Below are 26,526 nucleotides of genomic sequence, written 5' to 3'. Positions count from 1 at the left end.
CTCAAAGTGAGTAATTAAGAAAATAAATCAAGTCCCAAAAAACAGGACTACTCTCAATAAAGAGGTATAGTAAATAAGCCAAAAGGACACCTCCTAATAAAAGGAGTTTATATTGGAAAAAGTTAAACAATAAACCTCCACTAAAGGAGTTTATGTGTAGAATCACGTGAGTAGCCTAAAATAAGAATGACTACCATAAAGCTCAATTCTGAATCAGAAATCAGACTAAACTTCAATATAATGAACATGACCAAAAGGACAGCCAACACTAGGAAATGAAAAAGCAGTTGACACTGCGATCTCCAAACTTAAATAGACTCCACATGGCCATAGGCACAGCTGCACTGCATCAGCTGTAATCAAGCCCACACACCTGCCGACCCATGAGGCAATTAACCACAGGGAACAGGGATTGACAGCTATCCCTCACAGAGAGGTGAAATAAAGCAAAAATAGACAGCTGTCCCTCACAGAAAGGTGAAATAAGGCAAAAACCATGACAGTATGTCTATCTCAGAGAGAGATATATTAATGTCTATGTATGTGTATCTCAGAGAGATATATTAATGTCTATGTATGCCTATCTCAGAGGTAGATATTAGTGGCATCCCCGTCGCTGTGCATGGCGATGTGAGTGGCACGTGGGCTGTTTGTGTTTTCCTTCGGTTATGACATGCTTTATCAGGGGGTGTGTCTTGGATGGGGATGTGGTGGGGATTGATGTGTGGGGTGTTTGGTTCACATGCCTTCGAGCAACACTGTACTTATTTTATGCCTATTCTTATGTCTGCATGTTCTACATTGCACTACTTTTGTCTTTTATACCTATTCTTATGTCTGCATTTTATACATTTTTATTCTGTAGACTGTATGCTGATTTTATGCCTATGTTAATTTTGTGCTACTTGCTGTGGGGCACTTTGGGCTGCGGTCCATGTGTGAATGGTGCTATATAGATAGTTGTTATTATTTATTATATTATAAAAAATTGTATGCATTGAAATGTCTGTAAGTCTCGACAACACTGAAAATGAGGGTGACCTCAATTGTACTTTTGGAAAATAAATAAAGGTTTGAATGAATAATGTCTACATGTGTGTCTCAGAGGGATATTAATGTCTATATCTATGTGGTCTCAGAGAGAGATATTAATGTCTACATGTATGTGTGTGTCTCAGAGGGAGATATTAATGTCTATATCTGTGTGTCTCAGAGAGAGATATTAATGTCTACATGAACTGTATGTGTGTCTCATGACACATCAATATCTCCCTCTGAGACACATACATGTCATTAATATCTCCCTCTGAGACACACATACATGACATTAATATCTCCCTCTGAGACACACATACATGTAGACATTAATATCTCTCTCTGAGACACATGTATGTGTCTCAGAGATACAGTGTTGTGGAGTAGTTGACTACACAAATTACTAGTTGAACCCCATTTTGCGGTAGTTGGGTGGCAGTTTAACTGGTACATGAAATGTATGTAGCTAGGTAAGTATGTACTTTACTACTATCTACTATGTACTATATATACTGTATACTACTATATACTACTACCTAGGGATGGGTACCGAATTCGGTATTTTTGAGGTACCGAACCGAAACACGTCGGTACTATCGAGTATCGAATCAAGTGAGAAACCCAAAAAATAAAAAAAAAATAAAGAAAATTTAACTTTTTTTTTTCATGTCAACGTTCACACGCACAATATATGCTTACCTAGGATTTGACTTGATTCAACAACAAAGCAGTCGGAGCAATGACAAGCTGAAAACTGTCGAAATTGTAGTTATTTGAAGTTTGAATTTTTTTTTTACGACTGAGGTAGGTAAATAAAATGTCTTGAGACTAAAGTACCGAAAAAAGGTACCGTTGGGTACCGGTATCGATTCACAGGTACCGGTACCGGTATCGGTTCAAATGTGAAAGGTACCCATCCCTACTACTACCACTATGCTAATATGTTTATACAACTATGCACTCAGAGTGTAGCACTCAAGTTCAACACTGTTTAACAAACAATATCATTTACCCTTAGTTTGGTAAACTATACAGTTCTAGAATAGTTTCATTGTTAAGTAGCTGGTTGTTTAGTAAACTACAGTTTTAGAGTTTCCCTTCCAGTGTATCATATCAACAAAACAAATAAACAAACACACAATGCAGGAATTCTTAAGTAAAATCAACAATTTAATCAATAGTAGTTTTCCCTTTGTTTAAAAAAATAAATAGATACATAAATGAATAATCAAACAATCAACATTGATAAGGATAATGACCAGCAAGATCAAAGGCATAATAATAATAATAATAAAGTAGGAGCCGAGAGGAGACCAGCCTCTCAGTTCAGAGTAACAGCTAGCCACGGGTTAGCTAGCCACAAATTAGTTAGCCACAGGTTAGCTAGCCCACAGGGGGAGCATGTCTATGTTCCCCGGGTCCTATGTTCCCCGGGTTCTGTTCCCTGCTTTGATTGATTGATTGATTGAAAATTTTAGACCACCAGCCCTGATTCAAAACTCTAACCTTAACCAGTTCGAAAGAGGGCCTAAGCTTAACCAGTTCGAAACAAGGCGGACATTAATAATTAATAAAATAATACAAATTTATAACATTTTCAATCTATTAATCAATCAAGCGGGGAACATAGGACCCGGGGAACATAGGGATGATCCCCCCACAGGTTAGCTAGCCACAAGTTAGCAAGCCAAAGGTTAGTTAGCTCACAGGTTAGCTAGCCACAGGTTAGTTAGCCACAGGTTAGCTGGCACACAGGTTAGTTAACCAGAGGTTAGCTATCCCACAGGTTAGCTAACTCATAGATTAGCTAGCCCACAAGTTAGCTGGCCCACAGGTTAGCCAGCCACAGGTTAGCTTGACCACAGATTATCTGGCCCATAGGTTAACTAGCCCACAGGTTAGCTAGCCACAGGTTAGCAGTAATACCTTATATCAACCTATATTAGGGACAAAACTAGCAATATGATGCCACATCCTGAATGAGCCCTAAGGCCTTGTTCACACATTTGCTTCAAAAACGTTGCTGGTTGCACAGAACAGAACCTCACAGCTGTAGAAAACAACATTACAATTAGGCTACTGAAAACCAAAGTAAAACTGTTTTATTGTCTACAAGCCATGTGGCTATGTGCTTGCAGAGTGTACTGCACCACTGGTACAGTCATGTTTTGAGTCAACAGGGACCATGACGAGCTGCAGCAACGTGTTTCATATACACATGTGAACAATTTGCTTTATGTGTTTGTGCAGAGATGTGCCTATGTTAGGGGTGTAACGGTATGCAAAAACCACGGTTTGTTACCTACCTCGGTTTTGAATAATAATTTAGTATTAAAAAAAAGAAAAGAAACATACAGCATGGCTGTGTTTGTCAACTTCTCGCGTGGGCCTGAATGTGCTGCATGACGGATAGAAGGCGCGCAATGTCACTTTCATTGAGCTGAAGAATGTGTCAGTAGTAACAACAACCATGGCGTGTGATTTGCACACTGAGAACCAACTTGTGGTTGTTGCATGTATGCAAGCTATGTAAACTACAGCTGGCCTACCTGTTTTTATGCTAATGCTATTTTGGGAGTTCTAGCGTAAAGAATGTAAGTATCCTACTTTTCAGTTTTTAGCACTTTATTGTAAATCATCAAACTTTTACATACTTGTAGATTTGAATAATGAATAGAGACAGACGCGTCATGCAGGTCCCGAATGGTTTGCTTACTATTTCCCGTTTCAACGGGAGGGTACAGTGTGTAGGTCTTCTAGCTCTGGCTTGTCGTGGTGTGTGTGGGCTGAACAAACAACACCCAGCCCTTTGTGCAAGTAATATTTTTGGAAGGGGGGACTTGGAGTTCCGTTAGTGGTTAAGGTAACGTTGCATTCGTTCGGTACACAGCAAAACGGTTCAGTACGAATATGTGTACCGTTACACCCCTAGTGTGTGTGTGTGTATGTGTGTGTGTGTATGTGTGTGCGCACATGTGTGTGCATCATTGTGTATCTCGGGTGTTAACAACATATCACTGACTGTCTCTTTAATAACTTACAACAGCTAAACAGTGGGGGGTGGGGGGGGGGGTCAATTCAGTCTCAACCCAATCACCTCAAAATTTCAACTTCAATTTATTTCATAAAGATACCTTCAGGAGAATAGAGCTGGTAGAGGGTGGCCTGGTGGTCGGAGAGACCATGTCGTAAACAGCAGGTCACAGGTTTGATCCCTGCTACAGCCCAATGTGTCCGTCCCTGTCAAGGTGTGGTTGAGCAAGGCAACAGGAAAAAGGAATTGACCCCCAAACCCTGCAGCAATCACACAGGGGAGTTTAAATCACATCTGATAATGTCTACTGTCTACTAATCGCTTTGGTTCAAACAAAAATAAATATCCTACTGTCTATCACTGATTATAGAAGAACATACTTTATCATACATTTTCAAGTATTGTTTGTTTATCGGTCAGAGATAGAGAGAGTGATGTTGTGTAGTGACATAGTGAGAACATTATAGACATACTGAGCCTGTATTTACACACAAACTGAGCACCCAACTTTTACCTCTAAACTGGAAGTAATGTGGACTATCCCTTTAATCCCAGAGATCCATCAGTTTGTTAAACACTGGGTGCATTTTTTAATCACTTAACGTCCTGCTCTATTTGAGTGCTCAGCAACTGCCATCTAGCACGGGATAAAAAAAACTTCTGCGTAGGATCCATTTCTTCTGTATACTGAGGCCAGTCAGAAAACGGCTCAGAGTGAGTGGAACTGAGTAACACGTTAAAGTCCCCATAAAATGACTAGCAGAATGCCTTTAGTGCATTTTTCTGCTACGAGCGAAGCTGAGTCGTTCAGATACTTAACGCAACCATTAAGTACACTACACATGTCTGGGGTCGCTGTGCTGTGAAGACGTCACCGGGAGGACAGATTTCCACCGGTTTCAAAGTGACAGCAATAATATTGTGAAAGGACTCACGTTTATTTTCTGTTGCAATGTTTGTAATGCAATAATTGACAGAAAATACATTTGGGTCCTAGCAACAGAGTTCCAGTGAAACCATCTATAACAGTATTAACTCCAGCATTCCATTAAACAAGGTTGATATTGTGATAACTGGTATAGGTAGGTGAGCTTTCTAGGTTGTTGTTATTGTAATAACTGGTATAGCTAGGTGAGCTTGCTAGGTTGTTTTTGTGATAAAATGGTATAGCTAGGAGATAGCTTGCTATGATCTTGTTATTGTGATAACTATAGCTAAGTGAGCTTACTAGGTTGTTTTTGTGATAAACTGGTATAGAGGAGATACTGTAGCTTGCTAGGTTGTTGTTATTGTGATAACTGGTATAGCTAGGTGATAGCTTTCTATGTTGTTATTGTGATAACTCATATAGCTAGGTGATAGCTTGCTAGGTTGTTATTGTGATAACTCATATTATATCTAGGTGATAGGTTGCTGTTATTGTGATAATTGGTGTATAGCTAGGTGATAAGATTGCACGGTTGATGTTCTCCAAGACGATACAAACCAAGAAACTAGGTAAGGATTTACAGCAGACCCCACAGTGCAGTGTATATGGAATGAACGTGGATGTGTCTCTGAGGTCAAACTGGGGGAATCCAGATAATGTGATCTGACACCAGATAACATCTGGCCTGACACCAGATAACACATGGTCTGAAACCAGCTCAGGTGGTCTGACACCAGATCACATGTGGTTTGAACCCATATTGAACCCATGAACCCAACACAGGGTCATCAGGTCTGACCCAAGAGTTAAACATCAACTCCTACACATACATGTTCTGAGTCGTAAAGGGGAATGACACCCATTCTAAGAATCCACAATATACTGTACTCAGTCAGTATTTGAGACCATTCTCCACCACACACACAGCTAGAAACAATAGAGAGGACCCTCTAATTGTTGATGTCACCCAGATGTAACTTTGTGGAGCCATACAATGTTTGTGTGAGCTCTTATACCAAATTAGTCTTAAATTCTGGTTCAGAGCTGTAAGCAATACTATAATATAAACCTAATTTGGGTGGGAGAACTCAACATGTTATGGTTCTCACGGTCATCACTTATCTGAGGCTTATCTTTCTCTGATTTTCAGCTTTAGGAGAGTGAAGAATCTTCACAAATATTGACTGAACTGTCTTGGGGCACAGCAGTAATATACTGTGCATTCGTAGAATATGTGGCATTCTCCATTAAACATTACTTCAATCCAGACACCCATGGTGCAATACAGTATAGTACAACCCAGAATCAATCCATAACAGAACATTATAATACAGTTCAGTTCAGCAAACAGGCCCAGTGTCAAGTAGAGCCTCCTAGTAGGACCAGTTAGAGAGTAGAACCTCCCAGTGGAACCAGTAGAAAGTAGAACCTCCCTGACCAGAAGCCACATGGGAGTTTCAGTGTGTCCGTCTGGGACTGGTGGACAATCAAAGTAAGGATTATTGAGATTAATAACACTGAATCAGATTAATTTAAAGTCAAATCGACTTAGTCCGTAATTTACATTATTGTCTCCCATCGAGCGCTAATATTTATACACATTCTACAGCCTACATAATACTGTATAACTACAACTAGCTGGTTAGCCCTGTTAGCATTCCTCATTGAAACAAAAAGGCTGCACACTAGCGACAGGCTGGTCTGTTAGCTTGCTGCTAACCATAGGCCTGCCCAGTTGTTTCAACGAGGAGTTGTAACAACATTAATAAGCAGTTTTTCTTCAGCAAACTGAAGTATTAATATAGAAACTTTTAGTATATAACTTTTAGTAATATAGAAAGTGCAGGAGAAAAACAGACTGAAATTGGAAATTATTTGTCTTGTCTGGGCTTGTCTAATACAGACATGAGCGTTCTCACATTCATCTGAATGACAAAATAAAATCTAAATTAAACATTAATTTCCCTCTAGAATACAGCATCATTCCCCTCCTATCTGGTCAAGATATGACAATTATCTTAGTGTTAAATAGTTATTACAATCTACCGTATGTAGCCGCTAGCAATGACTATGGCTAATACAGTTATATGCTACAGGCTATACTATGCAGAGATGGCTATTAGCAAACCAGGCCAAAACACTAAACTAAACTGTCAAGTATTGGAAATAGTTGAGTAGTTATCAAACATACATGTAGAATATTTGAAAAATAACATGAGGAGAACTCAACATTCAACTATTTTCTATTGTAAAGTTCAAGTATCAGTGAGTCTGGATAGATTCATGTTCCTCAAGTACTGTAGGTTGAATATTCGAGTAGTGTTCATTAAAAGCTTGTCATTTTGCCAGGTCTGTGTAGTGATATGAGTGGTTGTGTAGTCTGTTATGTAGGTTAGGTTAGTAACCTTCTGTCTACTAACTAAAAGCTGTCTACTCCTTGGTGATGCTTGTAACTACCCCATTTTCTCATTGTAATATTAGGAGAATTGGAATATTAATATGTATTTTAACAGAATAAACAGTAGCTCTTTTTTGCTGAGAATGTACAGTGCTATGTGAGGTGTGACTGCTACAGTAGCTAGCTACTTCCTGTATAACGGAATGGTTATGAGTTGAGGTTATGCTTAGCATCGATGCTAGGATTCAGTTAGCTTTTACATGCTGCTGTTTATTTACACAGTGGTCAAATATAAATTTTGTGGACAGAGGTGGAGGAATTATTTTAATCCTTAACACAAGTACAAGTAGAAATAGCCTTTTAAAACAGTATTCTGCTTGATTAAAAGTATTTAATACTTCCAAGTCCTGGTTTTGGACTGTGTGGAGGTCTACTGACCAGATAGTCTTGCATGTTTCTCTGTATGAAATTCTAAATGAAACTCAATCAATTAATCAATGTGTGCGTGTGTGTGTGTGTGTGTGTGTGTGTGCGCGTGCATGTGTGTGTGTGTGCGCGTGTGTGTGTGTGTGTGTGTGTGTGTGTATATGTGTGTGTGTGTGTGTGTGTGTGTGTGTGTGTGTGTGTGTGTGTGTGTGTGTGTGTGTGTGTGTGTGTGTGTGTGTGTGTGTGTGTGTGTGTGTGTAAGTAACTGCAGTAAATGACCCAAGGGTCATAACAGGGCTGCTCAAACGGTTTAATCCAGCTAGAATCCAGGGCATGAAAATACCCTTCTAATTAGCCAGCTACTATGGTTAGTGTGGTGTATTGTATGGTTAGTGTGGTGTTTGTATGGTTACTGTGGTGTATTGTATGGTTAGTGTGGTGTATTGTTTGGTTATGATGGTTATTGTATGGTTAGTGGTGTATTGTATGGTTAGTGTGGTGTATTGTATGGCTACTATGGTTATTGTATGGTTCCTATGGAGTGTTAGTGTGGTGTATTGTAGTGTGGTGTATTGTTTGGTTAGTGTGGTGTATTGTATGGCTACTATGATTTTTGTATGGTTACTATGGTGTGTTAGTGTGGTGTATTGTATGGCTACTATGATTTTTGTATGGTTACTATGGTCTGTTAGTGTGGTGTATTGTATGGCTAGCTACTATAGTTATTGTATGGTTACTATGGTGTGTTAGTGTGGTGTATTGTATGGCCACTATGGTTATTGTATGGTTACTAGGGTGTGTTAGTGTGGTGTATTGTATGACCACTATGGCTAATACTAGTGTATTCACCCAGGCCAAGTTAGGCTTTAGAATAGAAAGGAAGACACAGCCCTGACAGACTGGTCAGACACAGCCCTGACAGACTGATCCAAACACAGCCCTGACAGACTGATCCAAACACAGCCCTGACAGACTGATCCAAACACAGGCCTGACAGACTGATCCAAACACAGGCCTGACAGACTGATCCAAACACAGGCCTGACAGACTGAATAAACACAGGGGCGACAGTGGCTCAGGAGGTAGAGCAGTCGTCTGGTAATCCGGAGGTTCCCAGTTCGATTCCCGCTCCACCGGAGCAGTGTGTCGAAGTGTCCTTGAGCAAGACACTTAACCCCTAATTGCTCCCGATGAGCAGGTCGGCACCTTGCATGGTTGCCTCTGCCGTCGGTGTGTGTGAATGTGTGAGTGAATGGGTAAAATGTGAGGAACAAATTGTAAAGTGCTTTGGATAAAAGCGCTATATAAATGCAGCCATTTACCATTTTACCATTTACACAGCGTTGACAGACTGGCCAGACACAGCCCTGATAGACCGATCCAGACACAGCCCTGATAGACTGGTCAAACACAGCCAGGACTGACCAGGATTTGACTGGTGGCTACAACCATAAAAGAACAGTGTAGGAGCAAAGGTCAACAATTCCTCCCAGTTGATTGTATCAGCGGTATTAAGCAGTCAAGCTCAAGTACTTTGTTAAGAGAAAATGTGAAATGTTCCAAAGTTTACATTTCAGCATTCACTATTTCACTATTTCACTATTTACACTATTTAACACAGCATTTAAATAATTAATTCAATCATGAAATCTAACACTACAGAATGACTTTACACCAGTGCCATTAGGAGGAAATGTACTCTGGTATTGTGTTAAGTCCTGCCTTGACCCAGGGTTAGGTTTGGTCGAGTCCTGCCTGGTCCCAGGGTTAGTGTCGAGTCCTGCCTTGTAGAGTCGAGTCCTGCCTTGACCCAGGGTTAGGGTTGAGTCCTGCCTTGCCCCAGGGTTAGGGTTGAGTCCTGCCTTGCCCCAGGGTTAGGGTCGAGTCCTGCCTTGTCCCAGGGTTAGGGTTGAGTCCTGCCTTATTCCCTGGGAAGAAAGCAGCCAGGAGCTTCATAGCAAGAGTTGTCCAGTCAAAGCACTACAAGTTGAAGTCGGTCATTTCTGGTGAATAATTGACATTTTAATCTCCCAACATCTTCCCTGGTCAGAATCTGAGAACACTAGTTAATCTAGTTAATGCTATGTTGACCCAATAATATATATATATACAGTCCTTGTGCTGAGAGAGAGCACTGTGGCAGCTTCTTGGTAACTCTGGGTGCGACTAGTCAGGCCTCGGTTAGCAGAACTGCAAAACCTCTTGTTTTTCTGTGATCAACAGATCATGCCAAGTGTTGTGGAATCCAAGCGTCTGTCCCAAAAGTGCAAATCCAGCACCCGAAAGAAAGAAAGAAAGAAAGAAAGAAAGAAAGAAAGAAAGAAAGAAAGAAAGAAAGAAAGAAAGAAAGAAAGAAAGAAAGAAAGAAAGAAAGAAAGAAAGAAAGAAAGGGGATTCTCCCTTATTGAATCTAATACCTGTTCAGCCGTCTGACGAAGAAAAAAAAAGAAAGTTCTACAATCAACAACTGAATACAATCAGAGGGGAGCCAAGCGAACAAAGCAGCCGTTTAAAGTTAGAAACTCAAATATGTACAAAGTCTTATTGTTCTGACACAACGGTTGTGCTTCAAACCAAGAGGAGGGAAAGGTGGCTACTGGTGTCGCGGGGTGGGGGGTTGACATCAAACTCCCCATCAAGGACAGTCTTTTTACGTCTCTCCTGGTAACCATGGTAACCGCTGGCTTGACTAAAATACAGGACACACAACATGGAGGAAGAGAAAGCAACCTAATTGAGGTTCTTATGGAATATTATGGAAAAGAAAGGTAGGAGAGCGGAAGGTGAATGGAGGTGACACAGACTCATCAAGCGGTCTGATGATGCTCTGACCCCGTGACCTTTCACCCCTCAGGCCACAGCGGGGGAGGTGCTCCAGAAACACCATCTGCGACGTGATAGGTGCTTGTTCATGACGATATCCTCCTTCTCTCTCTCCTTCCTCGCCCTCTGGTAGTGATCCTCCTCCTTCAGGTACCAGACAGGAGGCCAGCGGTGTTTCTCAAAGTACTCCTGGTTCTCTGGAGACACACACACACACACACACACACACACACACACACACACACACACACACACACACACACACACACACACACACACACACACACACACACACACACACACACACACACACACACACACACACACACACACACATACACACACATACACACACACACACACAGAAAGATACACACAGAGATACACACACATAAACACACACACACAATGTCTATTGTTAATGTCACTTTTACATAACTGACAGTTTGTAAAAGAATGATTGACACATTGCTCCACCAATCCAAGTGTCTTTAGTCACTACTTCCTCTGACATCATCACTATGAGCACAGAAAGACTCAGAAGAAGCTTCTATCCCCAGGCCATCAGGCTGCTAAACGAACAATGAACACTACACAACAACCACCAAACGCACATAGCACACACATCCACACGCACACACTCACTTTAAACAAACACACTGTAGCACCCACTCCACACACTTTATAGCACACAGCCACTTTAAACAAACACACTGTAGCACCCACTCCCCACACTTTATATTTATTGATGAAGGATTGCACTACAACTCGTACACCTTACTGTAAATTGTACCTAAATTGTACCTCATCCCATTTCTGCTTTGCACTATATAGTACTGTACATTAGTACACTGCATAGTATTGTATATTATATGGTAACTCAGAACATTGTACATATGTCTATACCGAACACTGTGACCTCATTTTCTTCTTCTAAATTACATGCTATACTATGTTATTTGATACTAGCTTGTCTAGCACAGTCTCTGGAGCGTAACAGTAAGAAGCATTTTGTATGAAAGTATTCTGTACTTCTGTATGACAACTATTAAAGAAACTTGAAACTTGAACTTGAAACTATGACACTGGAGAAGACCTTCTACTGACAGGAAGCAGCGTGGGATGGAACGGTTACAGGATGTGTCTCGTTTCAGGGTTGGTGTCCTTCAAAGGTTGCATTTGAAGACCGTATGCATCACAGTGGCGCAACCAAGGCTGTAATTTTTCCAGGGTTCCTTTTCACATGCAGCCTTCTTTTCCTGAGTTTGGAGGATCCAACAGATCGATCTTTCGGGACAGCCAAGTACCCTAGAATGCATTTCACATCAACAAGCAGCGATGGCAGAAGGCTGAAAGACACAGCAGTAATGTAGAATCTAGGACCATTACTATGTCTATTTCAGGTGAGAAAATCCAAATAACGCCTGTTTGGAAATTTGCTCCAACATTTTTGTAGATTGAGCGGCTGTGACAGGACTGGGGTTGACATCAAGTTTAACCTGGAATCCCCGTTCAATGTGAGGTTCAACTATTATACTATTACTATTATACTATACTATTATATTATATACTAGGGATGTTCGATATTGGCTATTTTACCGATATCCGATATACCGATATTGTCCAACTCTTAATTTCCGATACCGATATCAACCGATACCGATATATGCTGTTTTTTTTTTAAACCGATACCGATCATTTCCGATATTACATTTTAATGCCAATATCGGCCAATACTATCGGACATCCCTACTACAGTATATACCAATCACCCTGCTATATTCCTTTATCTGTAATTTCCATGCTTCCCAGTTAGTAGCTAGATTAATACATTTTGTGGAAGTGGCAATAATAAAATAATCTCTATAAAATGACTGCTTCATCGGTCTTCATCCGTCTGCCATTTTTTGCCTGTCTTGGTCCATATATGGGCATACTGTAAGTGTGTGTTGTGACGCGAGGGCTTCCCCAATCTGTGGCCATCTTGGCACCAAGAGGATTCCTTCTTTTTAACTGGGCATGCGTCAACCCTCCGTAGTCTCATTTAACAACCCTAGTGTCCTCCGTAAACCAGACCGTCTCATTTAACAACCCTAGTGTCCTCCATAGACCAGACCGTCTGATTTAACAACTCCAGTGACCTCCGTAAAACAGACCGTCTCATTTAACAACCACAGTGACCTCCGTACTTTCCGGACTTTCTGAGTGAAAGACCCCAGGCGGTCAGGGTGGGGGGTCAGACCTCCAACACCATCACCCTGAGCATCGGGTCCCCCCAGGGCTGTGTTCTAAGCCCCCTGCTGTACTCACTCTACACACACGATTGTGTGGCCAAGTTCAGCTCCAACTCCATAGTGAAGTTCGCAGACGACACGGTGGCGGTGGGGCTGATCTCGGACAACGACGAGAAGGCCTACCGAGAGGAGGTTGAGGTACTGGAACGTTGGTGCCAGGACAACAGCCTGCTCCTGAACATTGGTAAAACCAAGGAGCTGATCGTGGATTATAGGAGAGGACAGCAGGAGACACACACACCACTGATGATTAACGGGGCTACCGTGGACAGGGTGAGCAGCTTCAAGTACCTGGGGGTCCACATCTCAGAGGATCTGACATGGTCAACACGCATAGACACAGTAGTAAAGAAAGCGAATCAGCGCCTCTACCACCTGAGACAGTTCAGAGTATCGGGGAAGATACTCCAGTCCTTCTACTCAGGAGCTGTAGTGAGCATCTTGACCGGAAACATCACTGCCTGGTATGGGAACAGCACGGCACAGGACAAGAAGGCCCTACAGAGAGTGGTGCGCTCAGCCGAGCGTACCACGGGTATTGCGCTACCTCCCCTGCAGGCTCTATACAACAAGAGGTGCAAATCCAGAGCCTGCAGGATAATGAAAGACCCCCACCACCCCAATAACAGCCTGTTCCAGCTGCTGAGGTCAGGCAGACGCCTGCGAACCCCAGCTACTAGGACGGAGAGGCTTAGGCTAAGCTTCTTCCCCCAGGCCATCAGAGCCTTGAACAATGAACATTGAGAGACACAGAAACTGAACTATCCACACACAAGCACACACAAGCACATACACGACACGCACGCTGAGCACGCTCACACACTAGCAGCCACTTTAACACTCATGCCGCACACACGCACACTTATGGCCAGAGGAAAGGCCACTTTAAACTAGTATAACAACAGGAACAGTGTATTGCACTACTAAAGCTACCTAGCATGTCCTATATGCTCTGTAAATACTATGTACAGATACCGAGATGGCACACCATGTTACCTGTTTATTGCACTGTTGTTTTTATTGGATTCTATTATATGTTGTACCACTGTATTTTTATTGGATTCTATTATATATTGTACCACTGTATTGCACATCGTCGCGGGCAAGACCAGCCGCATTTCATTGTATACCTGTATGCCGTGACAATTAAAACTCTTGACTTGACTTGTAAACCAGACCGTCTCATTTAACAACTCCAGTGACCTCCGTAGACCAAACCGTCTCATTTAACAACCCCAGTGACCTCCGTAAACCAGACCGTCTCATTTAACAACTCCAGTGACCTCCGTAAACCAGACCGTCTCATTTAACAACCCCAGTCTCCTCCCCAGTCGTCTTTGTTGACCGCGTCCTTCGAAGAAGACAGCCCCTGAATTGAGACACAGATATAGTGTCTCATGTTTAACCCATAGTGTCTCATGTTATAACCCAGTGTCACATGTTACAACCCATAGTGTCTTGTGTTTTAACCTACAGTGTTATAACTAAGGCTGTCAAAGTTAACGCGGTATTAACGCATTATCGCCCGATTCTATTAACGCCACTATTTTTTTTAACTCACGATTAACTTTTAAGATTTTTTTTTTTTTTTTTTTTACTAGACTTCACTCAGGTGTATTATTGATGCTCTCATTGATACTATGTTTGTTTCTGAAGTGTGTGTGTGTGTGTGTGTGTGTGTGTGTGTGTGTGTGTGTGTGTGTGTGTGTGTGTGTGTGTGTGTGTGTGTGTGTGTGTGTGTGTGTGTGTGTGTGTGTGAGAGATATAGAGAGAGAGGGGGGTGAGAGAGATGAGGAAGGGGCAAGAGAGAAAGAGAGCTGGGAGTGTGTGTGTGAAAGAGAGGGGGGGTGTGTGATTACTCAGCCCTTGTGTGGGTGAATGTAACAAGTTCCTAACATTTTCTTTCCCCTATTATTTCATGGACACTTTATTCATTGTTTTAAATTATTATTTTCTTTTAAGTTATTTTGTGCATCACTCTGTTTTGAATTTGATGCAAATTTGGGCGGCTAAGTGGCGCAGTGGGCAAGGCGCTCGCCACTAATGCAGGAGATGCTGGGTTCGAGCCCAGCTCTCGGCGTTGCTACCAGCTTGGCTGGTCGTTCATACTAATACAATTGGCAGTATTAGGGGGTGGGAAGCTGGTGGGTGGATCGGACGTTGTGGACAGCGACTCCTACAGGTCGGTTGGTGCGCCTGCGCAGCAGAATCAGGAAGCAACGAGGGCGGCGTGTCCCTCCCACGCAGACCCTCGCCGCTGAGAGATCGCGCTGTTCAGGTGAAAAGATGCGACAGCTGCCTCCTCGTGTACCGGAGGGGACACGTGATGCAAGGCTTGGTCCACATTGCAGCCGGCCTGTGGGAGGCATGGCCTAACAGCGTTCGAGACAGGGGAGGGTAGAATTGAACAATACGAAATTGGGATGGGAGAAAAATAGAAAAAATGGGAGAAAAAGTAGATTAAAAAAAAAGAATTTGATGCAAATTTGCAATGCATGAGGGTCATCCTTTTGTGTTAAATGGCTGCATAAAGCAAGCATTTGTTGACTCTCATGTTGATAAGAGTATTAAAACTTGGAACTTGAAAAAGATCTGTTTAAGGTAGATAAAAAATAGAAAAGCGATTAATTTGCGATTAATCGCTAGTTAACTATGGACAATCATGCAATTACTCGCGATAAAATTATTATATATTTCCCCCCCCCCTCCTTTTTCCTCTGTTTTTCTCCCATCCCAATGTTAGTCGTTATGCCAATTCCCAATCCCCTTCCTGGTTGCTGCGCACTTACCCCCCACAGTCGGTCTGAGAGAGTGGAGGCTATCACGTGCTTCCTCCGACACACGTGTAGCCAATCAACCGCTTCTTTTCACCTGGCAGCGCGAACTCTCACTGAGAGGGTGTAACGTGTGGAAGGATCACACTACCCCCCTTAGATCCTATCCTCGCTGAGCAGGCGCCCCGACCGAACTGTAGGAGTCGCTGTTTACAACGACCAGGACCCACCCATCAGCTTTCCCACACCTAACACTGCCAATTGTGTTAGTATGAACGACCAGCCAAGCTGATAGCAATGTGGAGAGCTGGGCTCGAACCCAGCGTCTCCTGCATTGGTGGCGAGCGCCTTGCCCACTACACCACCTAGCCGCCACGATTAAATATTTTCATCGATTGACAGCACTAGTTATAACCCATAGTGTCTCATGTTATAACCCATAGTGTCTCGTGTTTTAACCCATAGTGTCTCATGTTATAACCCATAGTGTCTCATGTTATAACCCATAGTGTCTCATGTTATAACCCATAGTGTCTCGTGTTTGAACCCATAGTGTCTCATGTTATAACCCATAGTGTCTCATGTTATAACCCATATTGTCTTGTGTTATAACCCATAGTGTCTCGTGTTATAACCCATATTGTCTTGTGTTATAACCCATAGTGTCTCATGTTTTAACCCATAGTGTCTTGTGTTTTAACCCATAGTGTCTCATGTTTTAACCCATAGTGTCTTGTGTTTTAACCCACAGTGTCTCATGTTTTAACCCATATTGTCTTGTGTTATAACCCATAGTGTCACATGTTATAACCCATAGTGTCTTGTGTTTTAACCTACAGTGTCTCATGTTTAAACTTTTAACCCATAGTGTCTCATGTTATAACCCAAAGAGTTTCAGTAGCTGTCTCACCAGCAGACTTGGACTTGACCTCTTTGCGGTAGTTGGCACACACACTGTTGTAGTGAGTACAGATGTGATGGAGACACCAGGCCGCCAGCTGGCTGGCGTTGTGGAACTGAAGAGAGGAACAATAATCGAAAAAAAAACATCTTAAGATATTGGCTACTGAGTGTATTCTTTGATTGAGAGGAATGACCCTTTAAAAAGGCACTTTGTCATTCTGTTGTGAGGAGGATTATTACATGTCCTCCTCATAACAGATAGGTGTAGTCCCAAGTGGTTGTGCTTATGTTCCTGGTTCTGATGTTCTAGAGCCAGTGGTGGTCGTGGCGACTCCGACTGACCTGCGCTAGCTCCAGGAAGGTCAGAACCTCCCCATCGATGTCCTGACCGGCTTTACAGGCTCTCGTCAAATCACTGACTGCATACTGCTCTGAGAGAGAGAGAGACAGGGAGAGAGAGAGAGAGAGAAGCAGAAACAGAGCGAAGGAGAAGCAGAAACAGAGAGAGAGAGGGAGAGAGAGAGGGAAACAGACAGAGGCAGAAACAGAGAGAGAATCAGAGAGAGACAGAAACAGAAAGAAAGAGACAAAAGCAGAGAGAGAGAAAAAGATATAGATACAGAAACAGAGAGAGAGAGAGAGGGACAGAAACAGAGAGAGAGATATGACATTGGCTTCTTTCATTTATAAATCAAGTTTATCATAACCTGACAATGTTATACACACATACACACATACACACAGTGATGTACCTGAACGCGTTCAATGAACAATCGTTCATGAACTCTTTCATATTTTGGACGAAGGTGAACTGAACGTACTGTATTTCCGCTAGAATGCTAGATGAACGGAATTGTGAACGCGTTCATTCTCGGTGCTCTATCACAGTATAACTTCGTTGTGCCAGATTTGGGACGGGCACACGGGTGCGCGTTGCGCTCGGAGAGCGAGACTCGTTACGCGTGACGCGGGCCGCCCCTTCAAGGCAATGGTAGGGGAAACACTGATAAATAATCACAGTGTGATGGAAATGCCAGTATTCTGATTGCTGTCTGTGGTTCTATATGGGTTGTGGCAATCATTTTTACAAATAATAGCTTGCAGCAACGTATTGAAAAAAGAACTATAAACTATAAACTAGTTCATTTTTGAATTATGAACTATGAACTGAACTAGTTCATTTAAAAATGTGTGAACTGAACTAGTTCATGTAGAAAGTGAACTTTCCCAACACTGCATACACACACACACACACACACACACACACACACACACACACACACACACACACACACACACACACACACACACACACACACACACACACACACACACACACACACACACACACACACACACACACACACAAGCACACACTCAGGGTGGTACCAGTGAGAGCGGTGAGGCGAGGCAGACAAAGCCTGTTTGCCAGGGCAGTGAGCTCCATGGGGTCCAGATCGGTGCTGGGAGAGAGAGTGTTGGTGTAGAGATATTCCAGGACCGCCTGCATGCACACACTGGTGGTGTTAGGAAACTCCACCTAGACACACACACAGAACAACACACAGACACACACACACACACACACACACACACACACACACACACACACACACACACACACACACACACACACACACACACACACACACACACACACACACACACAGTAATTACAGCATTTCTAAATATATTATATAAGTATTTTGTTAATGTCTTAATTAACCCTTTCACTACCACACTAACAAAGGGTTAACCAAGTTCAAGTTTCAAGTTTCTTTAATAGTTGTCATACAGAAGTACAGAATACTTTTATACAAAATGCTTCTTACTGTTACGCTCCAGAGACTGTGCTAGACAAGATAAGTATCAAATAACATAGTATATCATGTAAATTAGAAGTAGAAATGAGGTCACAGTGTTCAGTATAGACATATGTACAATGTTCGATGCAGAATAGACGTAACTGAGTTACCATATAATATACAATATAATATGCAGTGTACTAATATACAATACTATATAGTGCAAAGCAGAAATGGGATGAGGTACAATTTAGGTACAATTTACAGTAAGGTGTACGAGTTGTAGTGCAAAACCTTTATCAATAAATATAAAGTGTGGGGAGTGGGTGCTACAGTGTGTTTGTTTAAAGTGAGTGTGTGCGTGTGGATGTGTGTGCTATGTGCGTTTGATGGTTGTTGTGTAGTGTTCATTGTTCGTTGAGCAGCCTGATGGCCTGGGGATGAACCCGTTCACTGCCGCATGACAAAGGGTTAACCCTTTCACAACCATATGTAGTGTGGTAGTGAAAGGGTTAACCTTCTGTAGTGTGGTTGTGAAAGGGTTAAATAACCACAGCGGTCTGGTCATGAAGTTTAAATCCATCTCTTGGTCACGCTGATAAAAAAACAGAGCCTCTCTCCTAAACCTAATCATAACCATAAGCCTAAGGAGAAGAGATGAATTCATGAATGTAAGCAAGACCCTACTAAAGAGATTAGAGAATGGATCAGAATCTTGAAATTTAAATGTAATTGCTGTAAAGAACTTTGCTCTTATGTCATCATATTATGTGCTACATTTTAGTAGGAAGCCAGGAACTGTTGTTCTGTCTTCACCTCTCTATATAGGCAGCCAGGTCTGCCTGCGTCGGCCAGTCTCTATGTCCATTGTCCAGGCTGTGACTGATCACTGACAGATGTACATAGTTAATGTCTTTCTCGGTTTCTGATCAGTCACGGTGGTCAGATAGTCTGCCATCGTGTAGCAACTGTCTGTTTAGACACATATTATGCACAATAGCATTGAAGTTTGCTTTGCTTTGTGGTAGAGAAAACTCTCTCTCCCTCTCTCTTTCTCTCTCTGTCCTTCCTCCTTTCTCTGTCTCTCTCTCTCTCTTTCTCTGTCCTTCCTCCTTTCTATGGGTGGCTATCCACCCAACTCTAACCTCTCTATGGCATTACAAACAAACAAACACACACACAAACAAACAAACAAACAAACAAACAAACAAACAAACAAACAAACAAACAAACAAACAAACAAACAAACACACACACACATATACACAGTACAGTCTGCTTTGCCCTTGACAACATACTTATTGATAGCAGGTCAGTAACCCTTTCTGACTGGCCTGTGTGTGTGTGTGTGTGTGTGTGTGTGACTGTGTGTGTGTGTGTGTGTGTGTGTGTGTGTGTGTGTGTGTGTGTGTGTGCGCGTGCATGCGTGTGTGTAGGTGTGTGTGTGTGTGTGTGTGTGTGTGTGTGTGTGTGTGTGTGTGTGTGTGTGTGTGTACCAGTAGTCTATACCTCCATCTGGTCCATATCTAGGACAGAGAGTCCAGTAGCTAAAATAAACTGGCCCAGTTTGTGGTCCGAGCCATGCGGATCTAAGTCTGGGGCTAACCTACTATAATCACATTACTTTCCTCTGTGATGAAGTACTGTAAGGCATCACTGTGCTGATGTTAGTAATCAGTGATCACACATACTGTATCATGTTTTGGTGAGACAGTACCCCCTAATAAGCAAAGCAAATATTTGAATAGATATCGCCTTAACCAGGAAAAGTCTCATTGAAGTTAAAAATCTATTTTACAAGAGCGTCCTGGCCATGAGAGGCAGCAGCACAATGAAGACATAAAAACACGTAACGATTTACAATAGAAATAAAATACTACAGAATCACAAAATATCTAAAATCCATCAATATTAGATAAACATCAGGGTTCATACAGGGTCAACATCAATCAAAACATCTGCAGCCTCCAGGCACGTCAAGAATAATTTAAATAGTATTATAAATAAAAATAAATATTTGACTGTCTGAGGTGCATGGTTTTCTGTTATGTTGCGTGACACGTCGCCCTCCCTCTTGGAATGACGGGTCCATTAGCCAATCGCAATCTATAATACATTTTGATAAATCCCCAACTATTCTAAGGCATAATCATATAGTATGCAGTTTGTTGTACGATTCCGTGTTACATTCTCTGAATATTGGTTGCTAATGCTATAGGTTGGCCGGTTACTTTACACTGTAGTTGGTGTTCTAACATATTGATACATGTGCCCTTTTTAAAATCTTAGCACCTACCCCTCTAAATGTCTCTGCATGGCCCTGCCTCCAAGTCATTACTGACCTTAAATGTAACCAATGAGACCAGCTCCCAAGGATTCAAATAATTTTGCAACTGATTCCAAGCAGAGGGAACAACATAGTTATTCCGACCTGGCAAATCTACAACAAGCCAACTTCTGAACCCGACTCAACACATCGAGGATGGGTTTCAGTAAGGACTGGTAACAGGAGTCGTCTTTTGTTGGATCTGTCTGCTGCATATGACACTGAACCATGGCCTCCTCCTAAAGAACATCTTGACAAAAGACCTGTGGCCCTTACAGACCTGAAATATAGCTGCTTCTTTGTTGTCTTGAATAACAAGCAAAGACACTTGCGGAGACAACAGAATGGCCTATATAACATCTACACAATTGGTACTACACACCAATGTACCACAGTTGTTTTGCTTCTCTAGTCTGATTGTTTTGGTCTGGTCTGGTTCTAAGGACACAGCAATGACACTATTGGTAAACTGTCAGTCATGTTTTTTTCCCTGACCTCGTTGTTGGCACTCTCCACGAAGGACCCGCCCAACAGAGCAGCCATCCAATCACAACTGGAGATCAGCAGCGGCTTGTGCGCATTGATCGTTCCATTGTCCAATCGGAACGTGACATCTGTGAGGGGAGGGAAACATCACAACACAATAAGATATTAAGAAAGAAAAAGACAAAACATCAAGGAAAATGTTTCATCTCAGCTCACTCTTCACTAGCATGACGTTTCTCCTCTCCTCTCATCTAATCTCTTCTTATCTCCTTTTCTCTTCTCTTCTCTTCTCTTCTCTTCTCTTCTCCTCTCATCTAATATCTTATCTCTTCTCATCTAATATCTTCTTGTCTCCTCTCCTCTTATCTCCTCTCATGGCATCTCCTCTCCTCTCATCTCCTTTCATCTCCTTTCATCTAATCTCATCTCCTCTCTTCTCCTCTCTTATCTCCTCTCATGGCATCTCCTCTCCTCTCATCTCCTTTCATCTAATCTCATCTCCTCTCTTCTCCTCTCCTGATTCTTTTGGCAGACTACAAAATGGTGCCTGGCCAATAGGCTGAATAGGCACATTGAGTCCATGGTGCACCAGGACCAGTCTTAGGTGTGCTTGGGCGTTCAATTCTTGTTTTTAATGAGGGACATGATGGACCTGTCGAGATTATGTAACACAGACCTTGGGGTAATCTAGCTTGATCAAGAGAAGGCATTTGACAGGGTGGACCATGGGTATTCATACAATGTTCTTGCTGGGTTTGGGGAGAGTTTTATATATATTGTAAACATTTGATATAATGGGGCCTCATGTTTAATAAAGGTGGGTGGGGGGCTGAGCAGGCCAGTCCAGGTGGGGAGGGGCATTGGCCAGGGCTGCCCATTGTCAGGTCAGCTCTACACATTGGCCATAAAGCCCCTTTTGGGTTTGTTGACCTTTTGGGTGTGTGCACCTGAGCTGGGGCTTGATAGGCCAATCTGCCTATGTGGATGACTTGACCATCTTTGTCAGGGATGGAGAGGGTGTCAAAGTCGTAGAGGATAGCCTTGGGGTGTATGCGAGAGCAGCTTCAGCAAGGGTAAACTGGAGTAAGAGCGAGGCACTTCAGTGCGGGACATGGAAGGGCCTGGCATTACCACAGTTACCAGGGGAGCTACAGTGGGGTGAAAACGTGGGGTCTTATATTGTTAGGGGTATATCTGTGGGGTGGGTCAGTAAAAACTGGGAGGGCGTAGCACAGACAATGGTGGCTAGGCTGTCTAGCTGGAAGTGGATGTTACCACAGGTATCCTACAGAGGGATGGTGTTCATCATAAACAACCTGGTGACTTCCTCCCTGTGGCATCGGCTAGCTGTGGTTTCCTGGCAGACATCCAGAGGAAACTGGTGGATTTCTTCTGGTCTGGACATCACTGGCTGAGGGCCGCAGTCCTCTATTTGCCGGTTCAGGAAGGAGGACATGGCCTTATTGACCTAGAGAGCAGGGTGACTGCTTTCAGACTCCAGGCAGCACAGAAACTGCAACACAGTACTGGTATTATGCTGGAGGGGGCCAGCATGTGCACTGCTGCAGAAGGCTGGTGGTTTAGGCCTGGACCGCCAGTTGTTCCTGATGGAGCTGGATGAACTGAATCTTAGATCTGGGATCTTAGAGTTCTACCTGTCGGTGCTGAAGGCTTGGCGTCTGCTGAGAAAAACATGAGTGGAGGGTGTAGCACCGGGACCATGGGTGTGGGAGGAGCCTCTCTTCCATAACTCTTTGTTTCCTCTGGAGTCAGTGCGTTCTTGTTCTCTGAGACAGTGGCTCATGAGAGGGGGCATCATAAAACGTTTCCATCTTGTGTCACCAGAGAGAGGGGATTGGAAGACCCCCCCAGGTGCTTTCTCTTCAGACTGGACTGACATCACCTCCTTTGTTGAGTGTCTGAAACTGTTACCCATGTTTTCCTACAATGCCAAAGAATCAACAATGTCTTGTGTTTCCTCAAGGGGTTGCGTGTCAAGCTGGGGGAGACTTTCTGTCATCCTTGGTCATATGGATTCAGTGCGTAATAAGGCTGTAAGTGTGCTACTGAATTTCATATATGGTCAGGCTAAGTTAGCCATTTGGCTGACCCGCAGGAATAAGATCAGGGGCGTTGGTCTATGGATTCAGTGGCAATGTCGAGGGGAATGATCTCTGCACGCCTTAGGTTGGAGTTCATGTATTTCTCTGTGTGTGTGTGTGTGTGTGTGTGTGTGTGTGTGTGTGTGTGCGTGCGTGCGTGCGTGCGTGCGTGCGTGCGTGCGTGCATCTCCTCTTTTCTTTAGTAACAACCTGTTGAGGTACCTGTGAATGTGTTTTTGGACAGACAGTCCTTGATGCGGTTGGCCTTGCGGACATGGAAAGCCTTGGTGATCTCCTGGTTCATAAAAGCCTCTTTGTTCATGATGTTCTCCACCATCATCCTCAGGTCAAAGACCTCCAGGATCTCAGCGATCTGGGCCACCTTCATCAGGTCTCTCTCTCTCTCATCCAACTCTCCAGTGTAAAGAAACCTAGTGAAAAAAATGGTGAATGGATTTTTTTTATCCATTATCCTTATCACTACATTAATTTATTATTATTATTATTACAATTTATGCCTCACATTCACCCATTCACTCACGCACACAGACGGCAGAGGCAGCCACGCAAGATGCCCGCCAACCCTATGAGGTCGCTACGCCTGTGGGCAGGTATAATTAGCACTACCGTTACATTTTCAAATCATAATATCATAGAGACACTGCTAACCCAGAACCGGAAGTTAGGAACCGGTTCCTATTAGAACCGGTTCTCGGTGCCCAACCCTACTGCTAACCCTAACCTACATATTACCAGATGACCGCTCTACCTGCTGAGACACTGTCTAACTCTAACCTTCAGATTACCAGACGACCACTCTACCTCCTGAGACATGGCTAATACTAACCTTCAGATTACCAGACAACTGCTCTACCTCTTGAGACACTGCTAATACTAACCTTCTGACTACCAGATGACTGCTCTACCTCCCCCCTCCCCAAACTGATAAAGGTATTTCATCAGGGATTTGTCTGAGATACCAAATCCCAGGATCTCTGTCTCTAGACAGGCAGTGAAAGCAGCTGTTACTGTACATCAGCCCAACATGAGGCCCGCGGGCCAAATCTGGTCATCTGCAACATAACTTTTGGTCCTGTAAAAAAGTTACATAGAATTTTCTATCTAGTCTATTTTGATGCATTTTAATTGATTTGATTTAAGTGTATTTAACATCATTGTCTAAAGAGAAATATGTGGTGGTAACCTAACGAGTATGCACACAAAACAGGACCAGAGCCTAGTGTGGATATCCTATTTCTAATTCTTACATTTCAAAATAATAAACGTTAAATAATCATGTTTTATGTCCCCCACCCATAGCAGGTTTCAGCTTTTGGCCATCCATGTCAAAATGAAACATCTCCAGGACCACCTCAGGTCCCCGGGTGCAACCAACCAACCTGAGCACTGCACTGAACGGCCCCAGTTGGATGGAATAGTCCATTTTGACTACGGTCATGGGGGCTGGTGTCCCCGTCACAGGGTTTGGTACGGTCTCCTTGTGAATGCTGTAGAAGGCTTTGCTCCAGGAGGCCAGAGAGAGCTTCGTACGACGATGTTTACCACTGAAACTCAGCATCCTCAATGTGCCATCACTCTGAGAGAGAGAGAGAGAGAGAGAGAGAGAGAGAGAGAGAGAGAGAGAGAGAGAGAGAGAGAGAGAGAGAGAGAGAGAGAGAGAGAGAGAGAGAGAGAGAGAGAGAGAGAGAGGGGAGGGGGAGACGGAGAGGGGGCAGATATATAGAGAGGGGGGAGACAGAGAGAGAAGAGGGGGGAGAGTGACAGGGGGAGGGGGTTAGAGAAAGAGAGAGAAGGAAAGAAAAATAGAGACAGAGAGAGAGGGAGAGAGAGAGAAGGAGAATGTTACGCCTCCTTCCCAGTGTGTCTTCTAATCTCACCTAATGCCTTGCTCAAAGGAACACAAGGCCCTATAGACATCATGTAGGATGTTCTGAGGGAACATGGAGACACTAGACATCATGTAGGATGTTCTGAGGGAACATGGAGACACTAGACATCATGTAGGATGTTCTGAGGGAACAATGAGACACTAGACATCATGTAGAATGTTCTGAGGGAACATGGAGACACTAGACATCATGTAGAATGTTCTGGGGGAACGTGAAGACTAGTTAATCCCCAAAGCTACTCCTTTCTCAGTGTCTCAACTTAGAGTCATCTGCCTTGCTCAACGGCACAATAGTAATTTGGACTACTGTAATGGGGTCCTGTATGGGGTTCCAAGCAAAATGTTCAAAACTCAGCTGCCAGGGTTCTCACCCGCACCAAACCCTAGCAGCTCATCACCCCCACCCATATCCACCTCCACTGGCTCCCCAATCAAATCCTGGATCACCTACAAAACCATCCTCATCACTTACAAGTCCCTCCATGCTCTGGCACCTCAGTACCTCACTGACCTCCTCCACCCCTACACTCAGTCACGGTCCCTGCGATCGTCGGACACTGGTCAGCTCTCCATTCCTCGAACCAGACTGACCTTTGGGGACAGAGCTTTCAGCGTGGCAGCTCCCACCCTCTGGAACTCCCTCCTTTGACCTCTAGCTTCTGATAATTAATGTTGTGTGTCTTTCTACCATGTTTGTCTCTTGTCTGTTATTGCCCTATGTAAAGCGACCTTGGGTTCCATGAAAGGGGCTATATATGTTATTATTATTATTATTATTATTATTATTATTATTATTATTATTAATAGCACAACGGTTGCGCTGTATCTTGCCTTTGATGATTTTCGTGACCATGGGAATATTGACAATACAAGTCAAAGTACAACTTCAACAACTTCAGCTCAAGGGCGGCTAGGTGGTGCAGTGGGCAAGGCGCTCGCCACCAACGCAGGAGATGCTGGGTTCGAGCCCAGCTCTCGGCATTGCTACCAGCTTGGCTGGTCGTTCATACTAATACAATTGGCAGTATTAGGGGGTGGGAAGCTGGTGGGTAGGGATCGGACGTTGTGGACAGCGACTCCTACAGGTCGGTTGGTGCGCCTGCGCAGTAGAATCAGGAAGCGACGAGGGCGGCGTGTCCCTCCCACGCAGACCCTCGCCGCTGAGAGATCGCGCTGTGCAGGTGAAAAGATGCGACGGCTGCCTCCTCGAGTACCGGAGGGGACACGTGATGCAAGGCTTCATCCACATTGCAGCCGGCTTGGGGGAGGCATGGCCTAACAGC

At 43.4% G+C, this 26,526-nt stretch overlaps 1 protein-coding gene across 1 annotated transcript in view; it reads right to left on the bottom strand.

Moving 5' to 3' along the window:
- Window positions 1–10,671: 10,671 nt before the first annotated feature.
- The window catches only part of rhobtb1 (Rho related BTB domain containing 1), a gene marked incomplete at both ends in the record, with an annotated part of 41,488 nt that continues 25,633 nt past the window's right edge, over window positions 10,672–26,526 (bottom strand). Inside the window, 7 exons of the mRNA XM_084323774.1 lie at window positions 10,672–10,841; window positions 16,623–16,728; window positions 16,958–17,046; window positions 18,005–18,155; window positions 21,242–21,360; window positions 23,557–23,765; window positions 24,735–24,931. Coding sequence (XP_084179900.1) covers window positions 10,672–10,841; window positions 16,623–16,728; window positions 16,958–17,046; window positions 18,005–18,155; window positions 21,242–21,360; window positions 23,557–23,765; window positions 24,735–24,931 — 1,041 coding nt within the window. The remainder of the gene's footprint in view (window positions 10,842–16,622; window positions 16,729–16,957; window positions 17,047–18,004; window positions 18,156–21,241; window positions 21,361–23,556; window positions 23,766–24,734; window positions 24,932–26,526) is intronic.

This window comes from Notolepis coatsorum, assembly GCF_963971535.1.
Source record: "Notolepis coatsorum genome assembly, chromosome: 10".
Classification (NCBI taxonomy): Eukaryota; Metazoa; Chordata; class Actinopteri; order Aulopiformes; family Paralepididae; genus Notolepis; species Notolepis coatsorum.
The sequence above is the reverse complement of the archived record's forward strand: the minus strand, read 5'-3'. Positions and strand labels throughout refer to the sequence as shown.